Below are 25,554 nucleotides of genomic sequence, written 5' to 3'. Positions count from 1 at the left end.
AGTGTAACTATTAGTGATTAGCTACACTATTAAATGCCACTAATTTTTATGACACGTATATTAACTACCAAACCTCGTGTCACTAGTTGAAACTTTTTTTATAGTGGTGGATTCAATTAATGTAACTGCATGAGTTTTTGCTACACAACAAATAGTTTATCCTAACTATATTGTGTTTATTATCTCTAAATACGAGTTATGGATCAAAATTTTATTTTTGATTGTTTATTTGTTGTATATCATTAGATGATGTCAAGAATTTTCAAGAATTAAAACTTAGGTCGAGATGCAATCTGAAATCACATAAAAATAGGTAAATTGCAAAACCAAGTGCCATATGCGAACTTAAGATGTGTGATCGCAAGCATCCCCATTCCACCAGTAGCTAGGTTATATATGCATTTCTTTTATGTGATCATATTATATTGAAGTATAAATTAATTGTTCGAAAAAATGTGTAATACTTTGTTTTCTTTTTATGGTTTATTGATCATCATGAGAACCTTACGTTGGATTAGCATATAAATTAATTTGATAATTGAGATTATAATAATCCAGTGACTCCCTAAAGAATGAAGCTTTTGATTTATATTCCATTTTGGCATTATTTTTGGTAGCAAAGTATATAATAAAAAGAGGAAATAATATTTTTTAATTAATTGAGATATATACACATATAATGATAAGCACCATCATTGGTAATCATGCAGGAGCACCTCTTTCTGCAAATAACAGATTTGGTCAACCAATAATCTAAAGAAAGAAGACTTGTTACTAGCCACATTTCCCCTTTCTTTGATCAAGGGTATCAATATATACAATTTTAATAAATTGTGGGGCTATAGTATTGTTAATTGTAATGTACACACGACACACACACACATATATACACGGCTTTTCAAACATATAATAACAAAATTAATATTTCATCCGTCACATTAATAATGTCTCAATTATTATATTGAGACGTTCCACTAATACTATTTCATTACATTTTTTAATAAAAAAAATAACTATTTAAAATATTTTTAGTGGTTGGCCCAAAAATAATTAGACATTACTTTTGGACACGAAGATTAAAAAAATAATTCTTAAATATCTTTCACTAACTCATTTTATATACTCCCTCTTTTTAAATGAGACAAACAAAAAAGACAAGTGTGCCAATTGAAGTAGGACATACGAAGGAAGTACTAATTATAATTTTTCTTAATCTTCGTGCTCAAAAGTGATGAAACATTACGAATGAGACAAAGGGAATCATTAGTTATTATTAATATAAAAATACATATATCTTCTGGGAGCATGCATGGACGGGCACAAGACCTCTAAAGCTTGAATTCCCTAGACTTTTCCAACTAACTGATAATAAGGAGGCAACAATTAGTGAATTCGGAAAGTGGGAGAACGGAGGTTGGAGTTGGGAGTTGAAGTGGAGGAGGGATCTTTTCCAGCGTGAAGTCGAGGCTGCTAACGAACTGCTCTCTTCTATCTCTAGTGTATCTCTTGTTGCAGGGAATGAAGATGGATGGTATTGGAGAGCAACCAAGACTGAAACTTTCTCAACAAAATCTGCATACGAACTCATCAAAGCCACAAGGAATCAAGAATTGACAGCACATCCGAACAAGGAGCTGATTGCCAAAGTTTGGGATACACCCGCTCCACAGAAAGCGAGAGTCACAACATGGAGAGCACTGAGAAATAGACTGCCGATCGACCTGCGACAATCTGGCAAAGAGGAATATTCAGCTCGGCGTCGAGGAGGTTATGTGCAATGCCTGCTTCCATCAAGTTGAATCTGCAAATCATTGCTTCTTGACATGTCCAAAAGTGGAGGTAATCTGGAACGATATTTATCAGTGGTTGGGATTCACCGACGTTAGACAGCAGTGCGTCGCCGCACACCTGGATTCATTTGCACAGTTGGGCAGGAGTAAAAGGAGTCGGAAATTCCTTACGGCACTTTGGATGTGTACTATTTGGTTGATATGGAAGTGGCGGAATTCCAGCAGATTCGACAGCAATTTTGGAGACACCAACAGTATGATTGGGGAGATCAAAGTTAGAATGTGAAGTTGGATTAAAACTTTTGGTTTGGTTGATCATGATATTAGTTTCTCCTCTTGGTTTACAGGAGAAATTAATAATTTCATTGTCTAAACTCTTTTGGTACCTCCGGTACCTTGATATCTATATATCACTTTTCTGATTAAAAAAAAATTAAAAAAAATACATATATCTATATATAATATAAAAGAGAAGTCTAACGTAAACTTTTTCCCACCAAAATTTCTCTCTCTTTATTTTTCTTCTTATAGTTTTGATTCTCTTTTAAAATCATCAACTTTAATTTATAAAAAAATATTCAATATGGATGTTAAATTAAAGATGATGACGATATCTTTAATTTGATGTAAAAATTATAAAAAATAAATTTAAAACAATAGGTTATTATAGTTTAAAGTCACCAAATTATTTTTTTCTCTCTCCACTCTCTTCTCTCCTCTATCATCTCCTCTCTCATTTCTCATTTTTTTGAAATGTCACGGTTCTTTCATTCCTTTTTCCATATTTTTTTATTTTATTTTTTATGTTTTTACTATATATCAGTATTTTTTATATTTTATTATTTATATTTTTATTATATCAGTTTAATGCAATTACAATGATGAAACTTATATTTGTTTATTTTAGAAATCTTTAGCTTAAAAATATTTTTTTAAAGGTCAACTTTATATTAATATAAATTTGTAGATAAATAACTAATATATAGTATATCTTAAAAATTGAATTTTTAAGCTTCAAAATTACTCATTGGAAAATCAGTAATTAGAGAACCATTATCGATTTTCTTTAAAAATAAAAAATAAAAGTAAATTGAAGAGTTCAATTTTTTAGTAGCACATTTATTTAAATTTACTGAAATTGTATACATTTTATTTTGGAAAATGAACGACACATATCTCATGTTAAACCCTTTATTTTTTCACTTTCCAATTGAAAAAAAAAATGTATACATTGTAACTTTATTTTAAAATTTGAGCATAAACAAAATGACCTCATAAATATGATTTAAATATGCATTCGAAAACTATATTAAACTATAGTTATACTATATGTAAATAAATAGTTTTGTACATCTTAGAATATTATATGATCCATAATGATACTCATTATCATCTATACTTGCTTTTGATATTTCATAATTTATTTATTTATAAATTTATACACATTATCAATTAAATCAATTAATTGCTATTTCAATAATTGAAAATTCGAATGTTTTCAGATTGATATTTTTATTGAGAATAATTTATTTTTTATTGAGATCATTTATGTTTATATTTACTTATATATATATATATATATTATGTTTAACATTTTTATTTATTTATTTATTTAAATTATCGTTCAATTTCGATGATGGTCGTGCATCGCACGAGCGGGCACATACTAGCTAGTACTGTATAAAAGTGCATAATACCGACCCTCGATCCATGTCTTTTTATTTTGCTAGAACTGTTCTCTTCATATTTACAACCTTTTGTATTTTTATTTATTTAAAATGTTTAGATCCGCATGAATTTAACTTCAAGCGCTCAAATTTACCTAAGTTTAGATTAGGATTTATATACTAATTGGGGATGATGAGTATGTATAAGATCATGAGCCTATTAGATTGTGTAACATTTTTCTTTTTTCTTGTTTAAGTTGGGATATGAAATAGTTGGATTTTGTACCCGAAAAGAGAAATTAAACTGAACCAATAAAATGCTTAGAGCATCCGCAGCGCTGGGTGTGATGGCCGGATCGAACCCGGCCTATCGCACCCAGCGCCGTTGCTGCACCCGGGAGCGAAGGGAGGGGGGCGATGGGTCGCACTCGGCAATAGTGGGAGCGAAGGAGGGGCGTGTTTACACGCGCCCCTTTTATTGCACTTCTATTGCACCCACTATGGGTGCAAGCGTTGCTGGAGTGGGTGCAAGCGAAGGAGGTGCAAGCGTTGGAGGTGCAATGGAGGTGCAAGCGTTGCTGGAATGGGTGCAAGGGCTGCGGATGCTCTTACCTAACTCTAAAACACAATTCTTAATGGTGTAATTAGTACTTCCTCCGTCTCACGAATCTTGATGCATTTATTTTGGGCATGGAAATTAAGGAATTATAGATTAGTGTTTTAACTATGTAAATAATAAAATAGAAAAGTGATAAAGTAGAAGTGTGTAGGCAATAAAGTAGAAAAGTGATAACTAAATACTCCCTCCGTCCCACGAATCTTGACACGTTTTCTTTTTTGGGCCGTCCCACGAATCTTGACACATTTCCAAATAAGGTAATAATTATTTTATTATCTCTCATACTTTATCACTTTTATTACCTTCCCTCTCATACTTTATCAATTTTATACTTTATTAACTACACACTTAAAACACTAATCCACAACTCCTTAATTCCCGTGCCGAAACTAAACGTGTCAAGATTCGTGGGACGGAGGGAGTATAATTATGAACCTTTATTTTTTAACTAATTGTTACTTCCTCCGTCCCACCTCCATAGCCAACTTTATTTTTTCACACATATTAAGAAAATGCAATAAATAGTGCTTGTAAAATTCAAATAGTACTTGAAAAATACAAAATATATGTAATTATTCAATTTTGCCCCTATTTATTCTATGTTTGACTATATTTAAATAAGGTTAATTTGGTAAAAAAGAAATTTAATTCTAATTTAATTTAGAAAGTGAACTATATTGTGGGACGTCTAAAAAAGGAATAAGGGACTATAAAGGTGGGACGGGGGAAATATTATATTTTGAAATGCATCAAGATTTGTGGGACGACCTAAAAAGGATTATGCATCAAGATTTGTGAACCGGAGAGAGTATATATATATATATTTAGTTGACCAAGATTGGGTCTACTAGTGTTTTGTTAGCTTCGAGCCCAAATTATGTGGGCCATAAAAGGGAAAGGCCGCTTGCAGAATTAATGCTTGTTTGGTTCAAGTAGAGGAATGGAAAGGGAATGAAATCAAATAAAGGAATGGAATGGTAACAATAATCATTACTTTTATTGAGTGTTTGGTTTAACAATGACAAATAATCATTAGTAAGAGATTCTCTTTCTTTTGTTTCTCCTTTATTTTGATGGGTAATAAATTGGGTGATTGGGTTACCCTCAAGCAAGGGTAATGGCTAACTCATTACTCAAACCAAACAACAAGTAATGGATTCAATTAATTGAATCCCTTTCCAACTTCTAAAAACACCCAACCAAACGTGGGCTTAAAAAAAAAGTAGTAATATTAAGTATGCATCTTCACTAAAAAAAAAAAAAAGAATATTAATACCGTTGAAGTTCTTCATGTATAAGCAATTCTGCTCACAGATGTAAAGATTTTGTCGCTTTTGATTATTCCATCCACAAAAATGAGATTTAGATACGCCGGCGGCGGGCCTTGAATATATACTCGTGCACTTTTTACGGCGCAAAGGCAAAGCTGGTTTTTCTTAAGCTTTAAACATATTAATTATTGTAAAGTTTTATTATTGTAATTTAATTCATGAGTGTTATATTATCACAAGAATAACTAAGATTTCGTGATCTGAAACTGAAGCTTTTTCTGCCCAATAATTTAGTTTAAGTCTCATTTAAGGATGAATGTGGCGGAATATTATCGACATTTAGGAACAAATCTTCTTTCAGCATATTTAAATTATTATTATAAACTTGGTGTATTTTTGGCCGTTTGGTTGCCCAAGAAACAGATGATAATTCACTTCTTTTCTTTTATTTTGTCTTTATAATTATACCTCTGTTTAGAGACACCATTCCGCTAATTAAATATATATGTACCAAACAAAATGTATAATAGCTAGAATTAATCAACATTATATTCTGGGTGATATATCTTAGCAAATAATTAAATTGCGTATAAAGGTCAATGATTCAATCTCCACCGTACTCCTTTTTCGATTAATAAAAACAATGTATTCACTATAAAAAAAAAAGAAAAAAAATCCATTAGTGACATAAGGCTTGGTAACTATGTCATAAAAATTAGTGAGATTTGATGATGTAGCTAATCACTAATAGTTACATTTTCAAACACCACTAATTTTTATGACACGAATATTAACTACCAAACCCAATGTCATTAATATTTTTTTTTTTTGTAGTGTTTTGATATATACTATGTTCAAATTTACGAAGTTAAAGGAAGGGGGGATATATTTAAATCGTAGGAAAACAAAAAAGTTCCATTTTTAGTGTTAGGATACAAATTAATATAACCAATAATCTTTTTTTCATTTCTTTTTTTTTAAAGAGAAAACCAGTAATCTCTTGAAGTGGAAAATATAAATATGATATACTATAATGTTGAGCTACGTAGAATCTTGACTCTTGCATATATTTATATAAATGTCATAGAGGGAGCTGAAACGACAATTCTGTTACTCCATTTGTTCTAATTAAATTGATCAACTTCTTTTCGACACATTTAAAAAATTAAAATGTGTTTAATAATAAAGTGAATAAGTAATTAGATGTTTCATTGCTTATATTTATTATATATATAAAAAATTGATCAATTTAGTTGGAACGATCTCAAAAAAATATTAATCAAGTTACTTGGGATGAAGGGAGTAAAAGATACTCATAACCCATAATTCAAATGCAAAATAGTTTTAAAATTAAATACTAAAAAGAATAAAGTTTCTTGAAGAAACAAGATAATCCACTTTTTTATTTGTTCCCCAACTAGATCATGTAATTTCCAAGTATTAGTTGTTTTTTATTTTTCAATTATCGAATTATGTAATTGTGGGTTTCAAATTAATGCTCTTGCTTTTTGTTTCAAAATAAGGTATAACCAGAGAAAGAAAAATATTGTTGACTTGGATGTTATAATGAAGTTGTTATAATCCTTTATATGGAGTACTATTTAATTTAATAATTGACACGGACTTTTACGACCCTATATATTTTCTAGGTGCATAATATATGGAGTATATGTATGCGTGAAATTTATTTTTTTAAATATTAGTGAAAAAAAGACATGCCTGCAAATTATAGGGGCAATGAATGTAGCAAGTGGGGTGCTTGCATGTGTGCACATGTTGATATGTACACGTATCTTCTGCTTTTACCTGCAATCAAAATCCTTTATTTTTTCCAGCTACGATCAAGTGCCAGTGACAATCAACAACAATTAAAACAAATTTGGTACAAAAATCTTGCGTACTTTAACTTTCAAATTGGGTTACTAATTATATTTGGTTTCTCTAGCTAGATTTGTACTTTGTGAAGTACATTGTATTCTGCATCCCAAATTTTGTTTAATTTGGGGATCGGAATTGGGAAATTTGGTTTTGGAATATTTAATTTGGTGTTTAAAATTATATATATTTTTGGATGATCAAAATCATATACCGCCTCCGTCCCACAAAGCATGACACAGTTTCCTTTTGGGTTTGTCCCACGAAGCATGACACGTTTCTAAAAATGGCAAAAAATTTACCCTTTATTCACATTTTCACTTTTTCATCTACCACACTTAACACACAAAATACTAATTTCTTAATTCCCGTGCCGAAAAGAAATGTGTCATGCTTCATGGGATGGGGGGAGTATATGACCCTTGTTTTGGGAGAATTAATGGTTTCATATATAACTATGAATTAGATTGTAGAAGATATAGTAGGTGTACGTATCAATTATTTTGATTCAATCAGTACTTTGTGTAATTAGTATTTTATAAAAGAAATTATTGACGGTGTTATTCACAGCAATTGAAATAAAAGTAGCTAATTTGATGGAATTTACTCAAGGAACAATTAATCATAGGCTGAATAAATAAAATAAAATTGGGGTGAGCGTAGCACTAGCACTACTACAAGCTGTTGTGTGTGATAATTAATTTGACAAGACGAACAAAACTGCAATAAAGAATCGGACAGACATGAATGTAAGTATTGTTGATCTCGAGAAGACGATGAATTGGAGGATGATAGACAAGCGATGGAACTAGAGAGAGAAACACACGAGACACACAGAGTAGGAGAGAGACTCTAAAAGCAGACTTCAAATAAATTTGTAAGGGAAGAACAGAAGTGACAGAAAGCTTCTGCATACTAGCTCTGAAATGTGTGGAAAAAGCCACTTTACACTGCTTCACACACTGCAATCTATTCCCAGCCATATCTAAAATCTAAATTCCGTCTAATAACATGAAATCATTGAAACTTATTTTCATCTTTAATTCATTCATTTACTAATTACTAATATCTTGAGCAATCTTTTTCAAAATTATAAAAGGTATCAAATCATTCCCTTTGTCCTGGAATAAGTGTTCTATTTCAAAATAAGTCTTGTCCTCAAATAACTCTCATACTATTTCAAAATGATGTCAAACTACCAAATATACTTTTCTTCATTTTTCTAGGACTATTGTGACTTAATTTGGAGACTCATCATATATATTCTCCATAATAATTAATTATGGGTAAAAATTATAAATTTCTCCAATTTTAAAAAGGTAAGCAAATGCAAATGATAATTATGAGGAAGTTACACAAGTAGCTAGCTAGGGATGATTGGATGTTAAAGAGTATTGACAAGATTGACAAGCACATGCATCACATTTTCTTCTCATATTCATTGGATTGAAACCCTAACCCTAGTGCTTTAGGTAAAAATTCTAATTGGTCTCCTAAAACTACTTGCTTCTACATATATAGTTAATTATCTAATTGATTACTTTTGTACTAGATTACACTAAATTTTATTGAAATTTTTTAGAAATTGGAAAAATAAAAAAATGTGTAAATGGGGAGGCCACCACCTACAATATGGATCCAATGCAAGAAAGAGCTGTTGCTCACTGTAGAAGGTGTCCGGAGCAAAAGCTGTGAGGTTCACAAGCTTAAAATTTGTGATAAGATTCACACTCCATCTTTAGGTACAAAAGATTCAAATATTCTTAGCTAAACAGTATATGTGATAGACATGTTTCACTACATATAAAGTTTTACATTATATTTCATGAAGACATTTTCTTTGGACTGTCGAAAATTCCTTTATTACAAAAGGGCCCTCTCTCCTCCTCATTTACTGCATGTTCTTGATAATGACATGTACGTATACCATATGAAGTGGATAGAATGAGAAACGACATTATTCTAAGATATAAGATAATTGATATCTACAGTCCAATCTTACAGCTTACAATCTACGAACAAAACAATGTAATAAACAAGTTAATAAAATCTACGCACGAACAACCGTAATTAGTTAATGTGGTGAAATTTTTCGTCCCTTCAGGATTCACACATAGGTAAGAATGTCGTTCGTACGTTACATTCATATATTTGTTCGTAAATTTTATTGATTTGTTCATCAATCTTGTTTCATATATATGATTAATTTAATTGAATATCAATTAACTATAGGATTTAAATGTCTGACATTCTAAGTTCATTATCATTTCTAGCTATATATAGATATCATTTTCACTACACACACGCATTACAATGCCAAACATATATCATGATGTCATGTTTTACATAGTTTTCTGTTTACAAAGTTGCGCCTATATACATATACATTGTAGGGTTATGCTACGAACCCTTTTAAGAGAGTTTACTTTGTATGATTAAGTATTTTTATCCTTCATACTAGGATTGTTTCAATTCCACTCTTTTAATTGATGGGATATGAATCAAGTAAAACTAGCTAAAACGATAGAAGTTATCAAGGGTCTTGGGATATCCCAAAATTTCAATCCATCTAAATAATTAAATAAGAAATTAGCCTTATTATTTTTATCTATCAAGACTAATCTTCCAAAGTAAATGCTCGTTTACAATATAAACTATGAACCATTATAGATTGAAGAATTTGATGTGAGAAATGATGATTAAAAAAAAATCACCTTTATAGAATTCGAACCTAGAACCTCGTGATGCATTCACAGTTATCTTTAAGATCTAATAACTGAAAATGGTTATTAGTTTAATTTTAAAAATTAATTTATTGATCTAATCTCATGTGTGTGTGTGCATATATATCATGTATTGATTCGAGCCAAAACCTATATGCAATTAGATATCAGCAAGAAAATAAAGAAGTGGTCCTCAACAAGAATTAAGAATACATGTAGGTGAATGGAGATCAACCTCATGGCTAGAGAATCTTCTTACAAATATTTCAACTCTTACACACAAATACAACTTTTTATTCTCAATTCCACAAAACAATCACATGCCCATTTCTTGTACAAGTAAACTAGTGTAGCAAGACTCAAACACCCCCCCCCCCCAAACCCACCCAACCCCCCAAATCAAGCCTGATCTCACAGATTATAATCTTTGAATTGATCAAGCGCAGTGGAATACGTACAGTTACTAATTAACACCTCAAAATAATAGTATAATTTTTTTTTTGACAGCTAGAGGGATGCATGTGACTCTACAAACATAGCTAGAAAACCATGACTTAGACATGTAATTGAAAATGGAAATTGATGTAAGCCAAAAAAAAAAAAAAAGAAAAAAAAATCTGCAGAATACGATTTAATTTCCAAGGGAGGGAGAGAGAGAGAGAGGAGAGGCAAACCCTAGAGAGATGAAATCATGGCTCCTTAAATATCTCCTCCTCCTCCATGAGGATTATAACTGCCATTCCATGGGGAATGATAGTTATAAGGGAATGTGTAGCTATTAGGTGTTTGATAAAATCCACCTCCTCCTCCACCACCGCCTCCGTCTCCGATCCTCCTACTATACTCCCCCGGGCGCTGGCGCGGCGGGCCTACCGGGGCCGGGGAGGGCGGAATCCCGGTGGCGCAGGCGAAGCGGATGAGGTCAGCGTTGGCGGCGTCGAGCTCCTTCTGGAGGCGGTCGACCTGCCTCTGGAGAAAGGAGATGGCGCCGACGCAGCCGTAGACGGGGTCGCGCACACGCGCCTCCGCCTCGTAGGCGAGCGAATTAACGGCGTCGTCGCGCTGGTGGGGGAGGAGCTCGTTCAGCAGCTTCGACACGTTGCTGGCGCCGAAGATCTTGTGCACGTTGGCGAACTTCTGCGGCTCCTCCGGCGGGAAATAGGGCGCGAAGATGCAGCCAGGCATGCACTTCCGCCGCAGGAATTTGCACGCCGCGCACGGCGAATTGTACGAACTCGACGAAGCCATACCTCTCTGCACACACACACCCCCAAGTAATTACAAATTCATTTCCACTTTTTTTCAGACTAACTTTGCATAGCTTCTGCACGTGTATGTGTTTATTATTTCTGTCACATTTCACCATTTTTGCCCTTTTACTTCTTGTTTGAAAACATCCTTAGTTACCAGAAATATAGTAATTACTGTAGAATATTTGAGATCTGTTGAATTGCTCGCGGTCTCTAGACCAGATCATCGAGTTTTCATTTTGCTTTTCCTATGTATGTTTATTATAAAGAATTCCATTCTTTTTTTCTTTTTACTTTTGGGAATAATAATTCATGTTGTTACACAACTTATATAGTATATAGTTCTTGAATATGGGCTTTAACTTCTAAGTAATCATCTGGGCTCAAGTTTTAGTATCAGTGCTGCAAAAACTGTACAACATACTTTATATATACATAATTGTATAAATTTGGGCATGTGTGTGTATGTGTGTGCAAGTACAAAACAAGAATTGAAGATTTAAGGTTCAGAAATTAAACCAGCCGTCAGAGATCTCCAAACACAGAGCTCAATTAAAGTGTGAAAAATTCAATCTTTTAAATTTGTAATAATTAAACTCAAAATCTTTAATTTGAGTTAAAGGTGAGATCTAGTCACAGTTATATAACCAAAAGGGTTTGTAACAAATCCTGCCTTTATCAAACGCTAATCACTGCAAAAAGCAAGAACAAAACCCTAGATCAAGAAACTGTCAGCGAAAAGAAAGCATGATTTCAAGTTACTATATATCTATATATATGATCTTACTAGAAACAAAATGAAAAAGAGAGGAAGAAATTAAAGTGAAAAATTAATATTGAAAAGCAGCAAAAAGGGCTTGATGAATTTTTACCTGTCTCTAGTGTTTCCCTTTGATCAGAAGAAGAAAAAAAGTAAACTACCTTTTTCCTTGTGTGGGAGATGTTTCAAGAAAAAACTGTTGTTTGCTTCTTCAAATTCTCAAAAAGAGGGAGAGAGAGAGTGCGTGAAACAGCAGCAACAGAAACTTCAGAGAGCTGAGATATTCTTGCAGTTAACCCTCATTAATGAGGGATGAGGGGGAAAACCCTAAATTGAAGGAGAGAATGTTTTCTACTCAGCTGGGAATTTCAGTTGGAAAATAAAGAAAAAGATAAAATATAAATGGATGGAAGGAGGCAAAGAGCATTTAGTGGGATGGAGAAGGGAATGTAAGGAGAAAAAGACAGAGACAATAATAAATGAGAGGTACAATATAAAAGATGAGTGTGACACTGCATCTAATAATTTTATGATAGCTGTGGGGGATGTCTCTCTCTCCCATATTACCCTATTTTTCCCACTTCCAAATACACCCAAAAAAATCTCCCAAAATATTTTTCTGTGTGTGTGATTTTATATCGTTTTATATTCTTATTACAATGAGTGGACTTCAGTACATGCAGACAACTATCATTTGTCTGTGTTTTTGTGGGCTATAGTGCCTTTTTATCTATCAAGATTAATTCAGACACATTGAGATTTGAAGGCTAGGTGATCAAAAAAATATTGAGCATATGCATTGTAGAAATTCTTCAATAAATAAAGTTGGGATTCCCCTAAATCTGTATGTTGAAGTCTCATTTTGTCCAACATTGACATGAATGTGTGTTTAAAGCATGTTGCTTTCTTTATTTAATAAAGAAAGTTGGTGTTTTCTTCATTGTATGTGTGACGCATAGGAGTATGTATATTGATGAAGTAAAATATATGATGACGGCATATATTGTGTAATGGGATGGGAGATACCATATATCACAATCCTAGGTTATAAGTAGGAGAATCTTAGGTTGCTTCTAAACACACATTCATGTAATGTGATTTGCAGATTGTTGATCCATCAGAATGGTTTCTGATTTTTGTTTTGGTCAAAAAAGGTGGGCTGCTCAAGGAATGAATATATTCTGTGGCAGTGCTCATCTTTGCTTTAATTGCAGGTTTAATCTTCTTCCACTACAAACACAAGAGATTTCAAGAATTCTTATTGTATATGGTAATTAACATGATCAGATTTTTATTTATCAAACTTTAATTTGTTCTAGAAATTAATCTTGTTTTGCTGCCCTCACCACAAGCTAGACTCCTTTAATTTGTTCCAAACAGTTTCTGAGGATAATTCTAATCAATATTCTCATAATTAATACTTATAATTTGAATTTTGTTTATAATGTCAGCAAATACACACGTATTATGTACGAGTTATAGATCTCGGTTTGAATTGCTGATGTTTGGGAGATTTTTCTTGTGAATGTCCCCATTAATTTCATTTCAATTGACTTTGGAGTCTTAACTGAGTTTCAAAAAAAGGTAAAGTTTGTGGTGTTACAATATTATTGCTCCCAGAAAATAGCATGCATAGTTATATATACAATGTTGCACAAATCTACGAGCTAGTAACTCCAATTGAAAATGAAGTTGCAATAAATTTATTTGTTCGTCTTAGATTCGAGTCCACGTACAGCAATGCATTTAACCTTTAAATTAATTAATTTACCAAAAAGAAAAACTTTAAAGAAATCGGAAGAAACATACGTCAACATTTTCTGAAAGTATAAATTCATAATCTGCATCAACTCAGTATTATTTATCATAGAAATCTTTTGTCGGACTTTTTAATAGGTCAACGTCTACTAACAATCAGTTTCAAATCCATACGATCTTATTTATGCTTAGTCATTTTGGATCCACGTACGTATAATCATCGGTCTTACACACAAGACTCATATAGTCATTTTTATGATGAAGTAAATCATATTCCCTAAAAGAAATAAGTAATAAATAAACATACATGCAATGCAATAAACCACAAAAACCGAACTGATCTATTAACTGCATTTTGAACGATGAACTTTTTAATAAAATTATGGGTCAATTGTAATTAGGAGTAATATCATAAAGTTTAAATGTGAACCTCAAAAGGTTTTAAAAACTAGAAACCTGATGGAAGCTTTATAACTGCAGTGAACTCAACCCAATATTATAACATCGTACTACATGTATATAAAAAAACAATATATACTAATACCCACTCAAACCTAATTGTTGAATAATATCAAGGCTTTAATTTAACGTCTTGCTCACAGTGAATATATATATCTTCTAATTATACCTTGAAATGCTTAAAAACTAAGAGCATCCACCGCGATTCACTGGGCAGCAGGCGCAAACCAGGTATATATACATACTCCTTCCGTCCCCAAATAACTTCTTATATTTTTTTTGGGACGTCCCCCAAATAATTTTTTATCCATTTTGGAACATTACATCACCATAAATAATACTTTATTGGGTTAAGGTACAAATTCACCCATAAACTAGACACCCCTAGAGCGTATACCCTCCATTCTCGACCTTGGCCCAAATACACCACCAGAGTCCATAAAAAAGTGCATTTAAACCCAGCGAGTTAACGGCAGTTAACGGCCGTTTCTTGCTGTTAACTTGCTGGGTTTAAATGCACCCTTTTTATGGACTCTGGGGATATATTTGAGTCAAGGTCAAGAATGAAGGGGTATACGCGCAAGTTTACTTAAATTCTTTTTTCTTTTCTTTTTTTAATTTTTAAGTGGCGTCGACGTGATTTTGATCCCAATCGGCGGTGGAGAGGGGGATCTCATCCCCTTACTATCTCGATCCCGTCGCAATTGGTGCATACGAGCTATTTCGAGGGAGATTTTTGTCTCCTCCTTAGCTGGCAACAACAGCCCCGACGGGATGTCGGTGACCAACCTCGCGCCGTGGCTCACCACCGTTGGCGCCGGCACAATCGACCGTGATTTCCCCGCCAACATCATTCTTCGGCGTGTCCCTGTACTCCGACGCGCCCCTCAACGGCAAAATGCACAATTTAATTTACCCGGGAGACGGCGACGATGACACAACAGAGATGAAAAGCTGTCGGTGTCGGCACTGGGGGTGAGCTCATTGGCACTGGTGCCAGTGGAGCGGTCACGACGGGAGGTAAAGCTGGAGGAGTTGAGACTGAAGCTGCGGCCAAGAGTTTTTTAATGGCGGTGAAGGTCGGGGTTCTGGTGAAGGCTAGCCGGAAAAGTTTTAAAGAGCAAAATCCATAATTTAAATTAAAAAAAAAAAAAAAGTTAACGGAGAGATAACAGTGTTAACTCGCTGGGTTTAAATGCACACTTGTTATGGACTCTGGGGGTGTATTTGAGCCAAGGTCGAGAATGGAGGGATATACGCTCTAGGGGTGTTTAGTTTAGGGGTGGATTTGTACCTTAACCCTACTTTATTTATTATTAATTTTCAATCTTTCACCATTCTCAATACTAATTATAACATCTTTCACCACTTTTTATACTAATTATTACACTTTTTCTTCACTACAAATTAATACATTTAACAATTTTTTTCTTAAAACTCGTGTCATCTCCTACTAGAAAATTATTTGGAGGACGGAAGGAGTATATATTTCCAACGATTTTTTTGTTGATCTTTTTTTTAAAGAAAATAGCCGTTTGAAAACGGTTCTTTTCTCCATCTTTCCTTTCATTTTTCGCATCAAATTCAATTCCCACTACTCATTTTCTCCTCAAAACATGTCTTCTTCTTCGAACTCTTCCTCTGATTCAAACGCCGAAATTTTGTGCATATTTGGCTGGAGACTCCCTTCGCGATAAATGAATGCAAGCTCACCTCCAAGACGAGTTGATGAGCACATTTGGGCACGATTTGATCCAATTCAGCTGTAGTTTAAATAATGTGATTTTTTAAATTATTATAATTTTTTTATTAATGTAAAGTTGAAATTTAATCATAAACGAAATTTTTGTTGTTAAAATTTGTTGGGGATAGATCCAACAATTACGGATAAGGAAGTCGGGGTTGTCCGGTCCGATAGGCACTAGCAACCTGAAATACGAACAACGTTAGAGCATTTTTAGGAGCACCGGTGGGGGTGTCGATGGAAGAGACTCCGACGCTCAAGTTAGTAAACAATGTTAAAAAAATCGTATTGAAAATAATTGAAATATAGTAAAGGAATGATCAAATCGGGTCCATTTGGTCGACGGAGTTGAAGAGCGATTGAGCAATAAGCGAGGGCGGTAAGGTCGTCCAGGCTGATTTGGTCACAGGAAAACCCAAGGTTGAGAGCGTGGAGGCAGAGTAATGCGAGTGGGGAGAGATTGTGGAAAGAACATGTTAAAGTGTGAATGATTCGATGAGGTCTATTAACCTAATTGGTTGGTATTTATATCATAGCAAAAGAGCCTTTAGGGTTTTACCCGTGCGTACCTTTAGGTCTTAGTCGTTCCGATTTTTATGGATTGATAATCGTGACTTTATCCTGTCTTTTTCCCGAAGTCGTCGTTCTTTCTAGGGTTTGACTCGGATGGCAGGTCTAAGTTAATCGAATTTAGTTTGATCTTTTTAATTGGACTAGCCAATTGAGCCACGAATATACATTTAAAATGGGGCTATACGAATTTTACCCATTACAAAATTCAATATTTATTTTAATCTACAAATGCATTTAAATTAAAAAGAAAACATAAATAAAATTAGAGAGTCCAAATTAAGAGATTATGGGTGTGTGAAAGAAGGGCTCTCTAGAGATGGAGACCACTTAAAGGGCGGGCTCTTGGCCTCTTGGGTATGAATGCTCTAACATATCTAGTACTATCTAGTAATTCTTTGAATGATTTAAATCATTGCATTCGCCATTTATTATAGTCGTAATAAAGAATCTTCTACATATAGATTATTCCTTATCACAAGTGCCGCATGAAACATATTAATAATAGATTATACCTTATCATTTTAATCCCCCTAGTTTAATATTTATCGCTTTCATCTTTAAATAGAACGAAATTACAAGAATAAATAAATATTGACTATTTACTAACTCTTTTTGAAGATATGGTAGATGACTTTTCCTCCGAGTATATTAGCTATCTTCAATCATTTTCAACCAAGATTTACACTTAATTCCCCAATACTTTTTCAAGATGTGAAGGACATGAATATATATTTTGCATCTTGACTTTGATGCATGCTTCTCAAATAAATATTCTAAATCATATTTAAATAAAAGTTGTGAAAACTGTACAAAAAGTGAGCATTTCTAGAGGGATTCTGGTGCCTAATTTTATAGTTCGCCCTTGTGCACCATCCAATTTAAAACTCAAGTGCTGAGGTTGAAATTTTGGTTTTATTTATACATGCGCAAGTATATATCTCATTGGTGACGACACGATTATCAAAGCGTGCAAAAGCGAATATACTTAATTAGATTATCAAAGATTTATTTGATCATAGATAAACAATCATATAGGTTTTGTTATTAATCTTCGTCAATTAATGGTTTGAAGTTTGATTATAATTATGCCCCCCAATTAATTAATTTTATCAATTTAATTATACCAAATTTGGTACTTATCAATAACAATTGTTTTGAATTTAATGTACTCCAATATTACTGCATGCCTATTAAGCCTGGTGAAACTTTTAACTTAGATTAAACGTGTTTGATCTTCGGTGCCTTGTTCACATTTCGAACATCAAAACAAGGAGATGCAAATTTGATCATAAATCAATTCTATTAAAGTCATCGAGTCAAACAAATTGAAAAATAGTTTCTAAAAATATTGTAGCTTAAATGAGAATAATGATTGACGATGAAACGTAAATCGCTTCCACCCCAACCAATAGACGGTGGAAGTCCAGGTAAAGAGGTTAGTGGGTTTGAGTGTATGGCTCTAAAAGTTAAATTTAGAGCAATGATTAAAACTCGTAATTCTTCTTCAGACGACCCTCGAAAATTATGGTCGAGATTGATCAATTGAAGAGTATAATTGATGATGTGCTAAAATAGCCAAATAAATTAATATGGATTAGCTGAAATAAAGTGTTCCTGAGTGCCGAAAAACCTAATGATATGAAATGTTAATGTTATATCGGTATATACAAAATTCCAATAACATCGCAATTTTATTCAACCGATACCAAGAATGTTAAAATCCCGATTCCGCTTCGTAAATACCAACTAGTATGTGCCCGCTCGTGCGATGCACGACCATCATCGAAATTGAACGATAATTTTAATAAATAAATAAAAATGTTAAACATAATATATATATATATATATATATATATATATATATATATATATAAGTAAATATAAACATAAATGATCTCAATAAAAAATAAATTATTCACAATATAATCTCAATAAAAATATCAATCTGAAAACATTCGAATTTTCAATTATTGAAATAGCAATTAATTGATTTAATTGATAATGTGTATAAATTTATAAATATCAAAAGCAAGTATAGATGATAATGAGTATCATTATGGATCATATAATATTCTAAGATGTACAAAACTATTTATTTACATATAGTATAACTGTAGTTTAATAGTATAGTTTTCGAATGCATATTTATGAGGTCATTTTGTTTATGCTCAAATTTTAAAATAAAGTTACAATGTATACATTTTTTTTTCAATTGGAAAGTGAAAAAATAAAGGGTTTAACATGAGATATGTGTCGTTCATTTTCCAAAATAAAATGTATACAATTTCAGTAAATTTAAATAAATGTGCTACTAAAAAATTAAACTCTTCAATTTACTTTTATTTTTTATTTTTAAAGAAAATCGATAATGGTTCTCTAATTACTGATTTTCCAATGAGTAATTTTGAAGCTTAAAAATTTGATTTTTAAGATATACTATATATTAGTTATTTATCTACAAATTTATATTAATATAAAGTTGACCTTTAAAAAAATATTTTTAAGCTAAAGATTTCTAAAATGAACAAATATAAGTTTCAAATAATTTGGTGACTTTAAACTATAATAACTTATTGGTTTTAAATTTATTTTTTATAATTTTTACATCAAATTAAAGATATCGTCATTATCTTTAATTTAACATCCATATTGAATATTTTTTTATAAATTAAAGTTGATGAATAGTGTTTTCTAAGTAATTAATATATTTTGTTGAATTAGTGTGAACGTGTGAAATGAGTTAGTGGTGTTAATAATTTTTTTTTAACCTTCATATTAAAAGTATTATCAAAATTGTCATTCAAATCAATTTCAAATTGATTTGAAATCAATTTCTAATTGAAAACTGCTATTTTAATATAGTATAGATTGTAAACTGTTGTTCTAATTGAAAACTGCTGTCTAAAATGAACAAATATAAGTTTCATCATTGTAATTGCATTAAACTGATATAATAAAAATATAAATAGTAAAATATAAAAAATACTGATCTATAGTAAAAACATAAAAAATAAAATAAAAAAATATGGAAAAATGAATGAAAGAACCGTGAATTTTAAAAAATGAGAAATGAGAGAGGAGATGATAGAGGAGAGAAGAGAGAGGAGAGAGAAAAAAATAATTTGGTGACTTTAAACTATAATAACTTATTGGTTTTAAATTTATTTTTTATAATTTTTACATCAAATTAAAGATATCGTCATTATCTTTAATTTAACATCCATATTGAATATTTTTTTATAAATTAAAGTTGATGAATAGTGTTTTCTAAGTAATTAATATATTTTGTTGAATTAGTGTGAACGTGTGAAATGAGTTAGTGGTGTTAATAATTTTTTTTTAACCTTCATATTAAAAGTATTATCAAAATTGCCATTCAAATCAATTTCAAATTGATTTGAAATCAATTTCTAATTGAAAACTGCTATTTTAATATAGTATAGATTGTAAACTGTTGTTCTAATTGAAAACTGCTGTCTAAAATGAACAAATATAAGTTTCATCATTGTAATTGCATTAAACTGATATAATAAAAATATAAATAGTAAAATATAAAAAATACTGATCTATAGTAAAAACATAAAAAATAAAATAAAAAAATATGGAAAAATGAATGAAAGAACCGTGAATTTTAAAAAATGAGAAATGAGAGAGGAGATGATAGAGGAGAGAAGAGAGAGGAGAGAGAAAAAAATAATTTGGTGACTTTAAACTATAATAACTTATTGGTTTTAAATTTATTTTTTATAATTTTTACATCAAATTAAAGATATCGTCATTATCTTTAATTTAACATCCATATTGAATATTTTTTTTATAAATTAAAGTTGATGAATTTAAAAGAAAATCAAATTGAATAAATATATTTGAATAGTGTTTTCTAAGTAATTAATATATTTTGTTGAATTAGTGTGAACGTGTGAAATGAGTTAGTGGTGTTAATAAATTTTTTTTAACCTTCATATTGTAAGTATTATCAAAATTGCCATTCAAATCAATTTCAAATTGATTTGAAATCAATTTCTAATTGAAAACTGTTGTTTTAATATAGTTTAAAGTCACCAAATTATTTTTTTCTCTCTCCTCTCTCTTATCTCCTCTATCATCTCCTCTCTCATTTCTCATTTTTAAAAATTCACGGTTCTTTCATTCCTTTTTCCATATTAACTATAATAACTTATTGGTTTTAAATTTATTTTTTATAATTTTTACATCAAATTAAAGATATCGTCATTATCTTTAATTTAACATCCATATTGAATATTTTTTATAAATTAAAGTTGATGAATTTAAAAGAAAATCAAATTGAATAAATATATTTGAATAGTGTTTTCTAAGTAATTAATATATTTTGTTGAATTAGTGTGAACGTGTGAAATGAGTTAGTGGTGTTAATAATTTTTTTTAACCTTCATATTAAAAGTATTATCAAAATTGCCATTCAAATCAATTTCAAATTGATTTGAAATCAATTTCTAATTGAAAACTGCTGTTTTAATATTGTATAGATTTTTGTTGAATTAGTGTGAACGTGTGAAATGAGTTAGTGGTGTTAATAATTTTTTTTAACCTTCATATTAAAAGTATTATCAAAATTGCCATTCAAATCAATTTCAAATTGATTTGAAATCAATTTCTAATTGAAAACTGCTGTTTTAATATAGTATAGATTTATATTACTACAATAATTGTCGATTTATTTGATTCCGACTAGATTTTCAAAGAGATGTTGTACCTCTCAACTGCCGCCACCCGTACGTCCCACCAAACTTTTATGATATTAGTAATTATTTACAACATTCCTCCCTAAAATTGGCATCAATTTAAATAAAAAGTTATTGAGAGCACTGCCAGTGACAAAATGATCTTCATTGAAGGTATTTTTAATTTGATTATGAGTAAATAAATGTAAGTTACAATTACAAAAGTATTTTCACATGTGTAAATTGTTTCTTGATAATCCACTAAATGGTCCTCAGTTCTTATTTCTGTCTGATGATACAAATAAATGCCGATAAGAGAGAGGGATGAAAGAGAATCCAAAAGATACTGTTGATCCTCTCTTCTTGTTCTCAAATGTCATTTTCAACTTCATAATATTATATGAGTAATATTCTTCATCGAGCTACTAATAAATGATAACATCATATCATAATAATTGAGATTACAACAATTAATTTCATATTCATATTCTTTCTCAAACTACAATAACTGTGCCAAGATTTAGCATATCACTGTTTCAAAATGTTGAACTATTACGGAAGTTGAGTAATGCATGTGCAATCCACCTTATTCTCACTATTTTAATGAGGGTTGTTTAAATAGAGTTAAAAAAAAGTATTTAGACAAAAATTTATGACAGAAACAGAAGAAACTACAAAAAAGATCAGTGGCCCTTTCAATCTCTCTTAAATATTTAGTTCAAGACTGCCCCTAATTCACTTAACTAATTCTTAAATATTTATGCTAATTCTTCCCACACTAAAAGGGAGAGAAAAAGGAACAGAAAAAGTGAGTAAAAGAAGATTTATAGGGTTATAATGAGAATGTGTGGCTAGGTTTTTATCTAAAAGTAAATAGGTGGATAATGGAAATGGGTAGCTAGGTTTTGATCTAAAATGATAAAGTTACAATCATTTTGTAGCTCTAGACCATAGTATATTTGAAAACCCATGAAGATGCTAATCCTACTTGCTACTATACTGCAAATGTAAATTAACATGTATGCTAAATGTTACCATCCTAGGACAATAACTTTGATCATCTAAAAGTTAAACCAAAAAAGTACAGTTAACATGGCTCCACACTCTACCTAGTTCTAAATAAAAGAGACTTAGATCTATTCAGTAAAGTCTAACCATATACTACTCGAAAGATGTTTGACAAAAATGAAGACATATACACATGTATGATTAATGGATTTTGACAATTATCATTCAATTCCTTTTCTTTTTATTTCCTTTTATTGTGATGTGGGTCGCAATTGTCTGAGAAATAGGTTTAGGACCAACAGAAGTTTATATCTTGATAGTTCGTTCTTGGCCAAAGATGCTAGTAATATTTTAATCACAATTCATTCCTCTACAAGAAACTTCATGTACACAGGTAAATCGATTATGATAGCTACATCATGATGGGACCAAATGCAAGCATTTACAAGATCCAGCATTCAGGTGTTACCTCGTCTCAAAATCTCAGTGGAGCAGGACAGAACTCTCAAGCATACTCATCTTCGTGACAATTTGGACCAGAAATATACCAGAAAAAATAGAAGCAGTGCAAAAAGGATAACATGCATTACATGGCTTGATCCTTCCCAAATGGTGCTATTGTTGAGTCTCCTCATGTTGTTTTTCACCCCTGCCTGAGCTTTAATCAATGTCATTTGCTACATAAGTAAAAGAAACAGAGCAACGTCAGTTCTATGCTACCAATGAGTTTAAAAGCCTATTAGATCCTTATAAGGTTTTTCATGAAAGGCCATGAGCACAAATCCACGATAAGTTTTCAGGGGCATTCCAGTATTCCAATAAATCTAACTTAAGAAGTTAACAGTACAAATTTCCAAGATTTTAATTATTAGCAGTTGGCATTAGTAAAGGTCATACAGATAACGATGACCATTGCATAGTCAGCAAGTCACACTCGCCACACAATGTAAACATTTATTCAATTATTTTCAGTGTCGTCCCTTCAATCAATTACAGCCAACCTAGAAGAAATTTCAAAACAATCATCTTGGTGTTTCAATTAAAGAGATTCCAGCTACCAACTTAGTAACTTACAACAGCTGCATTTCCCATCCGAATAGTGGGAATGAAAATTTTGATGGCTTACATAAGAACGGTCACAGGAAGTTGTAGAACATAATTTACCACCTTAGAAGAGTGGATATTAATGGTTTCGTAGTCAAAATATTTTACGAAAAGATACCAAAGTGAAGTCTCATAGTGATTATAGAGTCGGATAGCCTTTTTCTCAAAGATTAGTTCAAAATGCTGAATATAGTTTATGACATACCAGCTGATTCAGGAAATCATTTTGAAAGGTTGCTTCTGTCTCAATTTCTTGAGCTACCTGCAATATTGCACAAGCAAACAAAAGTTGAGACCAAACCTAAAGTGAACATAAATAACATACAAACTATAGCATAAACATAAACTACTTGTGTGGTTTCCAATTTTGCATAAGCCATATTAGAAGAAAAGCTGCAGTTTTCATCAAAATTTTAATTGAAAACTTAAATGGAAATCTTATCATGTCATGGATGAAACCTTAAATACAATTCCAATAAAACCAGAAAAGTGTAGATAGGAGCTTACATGTACAGGATAATCTCAATCATAATTAATCAACACAATTATAATGTAGATTTCCAGTAAAAATGACCAATTTCCAGTAATATAAAAATGACTAAACAGTCTTTATACCCACATTATTAAAGACCACATAATATGTTAATACACAATACAATTTCCAAATTCCATTATTAAAAAGAAAATCAAACTGTAAAGTTTTATGGAAGCAAAAGCCGTAAGTCTGGCACTCAGTTGGCTAGCCCATGAAAGATATGATTTGAAAAAACTCATAAATGTGTTAGCAAGCACCAACTCTAAGTAAAAGTATATGTTTAAGTCATTCATTTCTTGTGGATTGTTACAAAATTGATAGCTGATATAACAGTCCATTACAAAGAAATCCCTTGTGAAATCAGCAACTATAGTTAGTCCTAAAAAGTAGCGAGAAACCACATTCGCAAACAGAAACTCCCTCCACTGAACAATGCTGATGATTCACACGTAAAGATGGAACTGAAAAAATGAAAATTCTCGAATCGATCAAGCAACACAACATTCTTATATTTTAAGCACCTTGTCTCTGTAACTATAGTGCTCATAGTCCCGGGGGTCCATGGGATGTAAGGTTTCCATAAACTCGAATTGATCAAGCCACGCAACATTCTCATTTTTTAAGCACCTCGTGACTGTAACTATAGTGCTCACAATAAGTCATGACTTCATTCAATTTACACACATCATCATCACTTCCAATTCCACCAAAATAAACAAAACCGAATACCATCAAAAGCATCTAAATATGTACAATTGTGTTGAATTTGATATATACCGCACAAAAAATTCAACCGTGATGAATCACATCATGACTGAAAACTCATCGTACATGTTCGAAAAACAGGCCACATTACACTCTTTCACCGTTTCTAGAAAAAAAAAACCCTAAAAAAAAAAAAAATTAACGATATAGAGAAGTCAACAAATTCACTCACATCTCGAAGTCTCCGAACTTGTTTCCGGAGACCGGTCACCTCATCGTCGAAATCTGAATGCATCGGATCAATTCGCAACTGAATCTCATCGGAATTGCCGCCATAACCCACCGGCCGCGTGCTCAATCCATCTCTGTTTCAATCCGGGAGCAATCGATCAGACGCAGAACAAAAAACGTGTAGTTTCAGCTTCAAATTACTATATTACGTAACTGTTATTTACAGGATAGAATTCGTGGAATACCTTGATCTGTATGCAGCAGCCATCGCAAAATAAAAGACAGATGAAAAAGAATCAAGAAATTTCCAAAATTTTCAATTTAATCGGAATTAGTACACCCACTTACTATTTATAGGCAAGTACACCCACACGTGTGAATTAGTAGTACTCCCTCCGTCCACGAATCATCTTCCTGTTTGCCTCTAAAATTTTGTCCACCAATTAACTTCCTACTCTGCTTTTTGGACATATATACCCTCCCTTACTTTTTAAATTACTACACTTTATCAATTGGACCCACCACACTTTACCATTACTTCTAATTAATTCAATTTTGAAGTTAATTAAATGGAGTAGTATATTTCGAATTTTTCAGTTTATTTATTTATTTTCTGAATTTTCAATTTATTTATTTTCTGAAAATTTTATTTCCAGTTTATTTATTTATTTTCTGAATTTTCAAGTCTATTTATTTATTTATTTTTGAATTTTCAGTTTATTTATTTCCAGTTTATTTATTTATTTATTTCCAGTTTATTTATTTTCGAATTTTCAGTT

General features: G+C 31.6%; 2 protein-coding genes across 3 annotated transcripts; both read right to left on the bottom strand.

Moving 5' to 3' along the window:
* Positions 1 to 10,426: 10,426 nt before the first annotated feature.
* On the bottom strand, positions 10,427 to 12,487 carry LOC131004284 (protein LATERAL ORGAN BOUNDARIES-like). Of its 2 annotated transcripts, none has more exons than XM_057930935.1 (2): positions 12,117 to 12,487; positions 10,427 to 11,199 (listed from the first exon to the last, which is right to left on the bottom strand). In XM_057930935.1, the coding sequence occupies exon 2, from the start codon at positions 11,191 to 11,193 to the stop codon at positions 10,645 to 10,647; it is 549 nt and encodes a 182-aa protein (XP_057786918.1). In that variant the 5' UTR covers positions 11,194 to 11,199; positions 12,117 to 12,487; the 3' UTR covers positions 10,427 to 10,644. The 2 variants fall into 2 exon arrangements, with proteins under 2 accessions (XP_057786918.1, XP_057786917.1); XM_057930934.1 differs by having other exon boundaries at positions 12,068 to 12,484.
* A 10,001-nt stretch (positions 12,488 to 22,488) lies between these two features.
* LOC131004283 (bet1-like protein At4g14600) lies at positions 22,489 to 25,142 on the bottom strand. Its single transcript, XM_057930933.1, has 4 exons — positions 25,021 to 25,142; positions 24,777 to 24,909; positions 23,510 to 23,566; positions 22,489 to 22,877 (listed from the first exon to the last, which is right to left on the bottom strand). Exons 1-4 carry the CDS (start codon positions 25,041 to 25,043, stop codon positions 22,716 to 22,718), a joined length of 375 nt encoding a protein of 124 aa, XP_057786916.1. The 5' UTR covers positions 25,044 to 25,142; the 3' UTR covers positions 22,489 to 22,715.
* Positions 25,143 to 25,554: the final 412 nt, after the last annotated feature.

The sequence above is a fragment of the Salvia miltiorrhiza genome, unplaced genomic scaffold (assembly GCF_028751815.1).
Source record: "Salvia miltiorrhiza cultivar Shanhuang (shh) unplaced genomic scaffold, IMPLAD_Smil_shh original_scaffold_358, whole genome shotgun sequence".
In the NCBI taxonomy this organism is placed as follows: domain Eukaryota; kingdom Viridiplantae; phylum Streptophyta; class Magnoliopsida; order Lamiales; family Lamiaceae; genus Salvia; species Salvia miltiorrhiza.
This window is presented reverse-complemented; position numbering and strand designations above follow the sequence as displayed.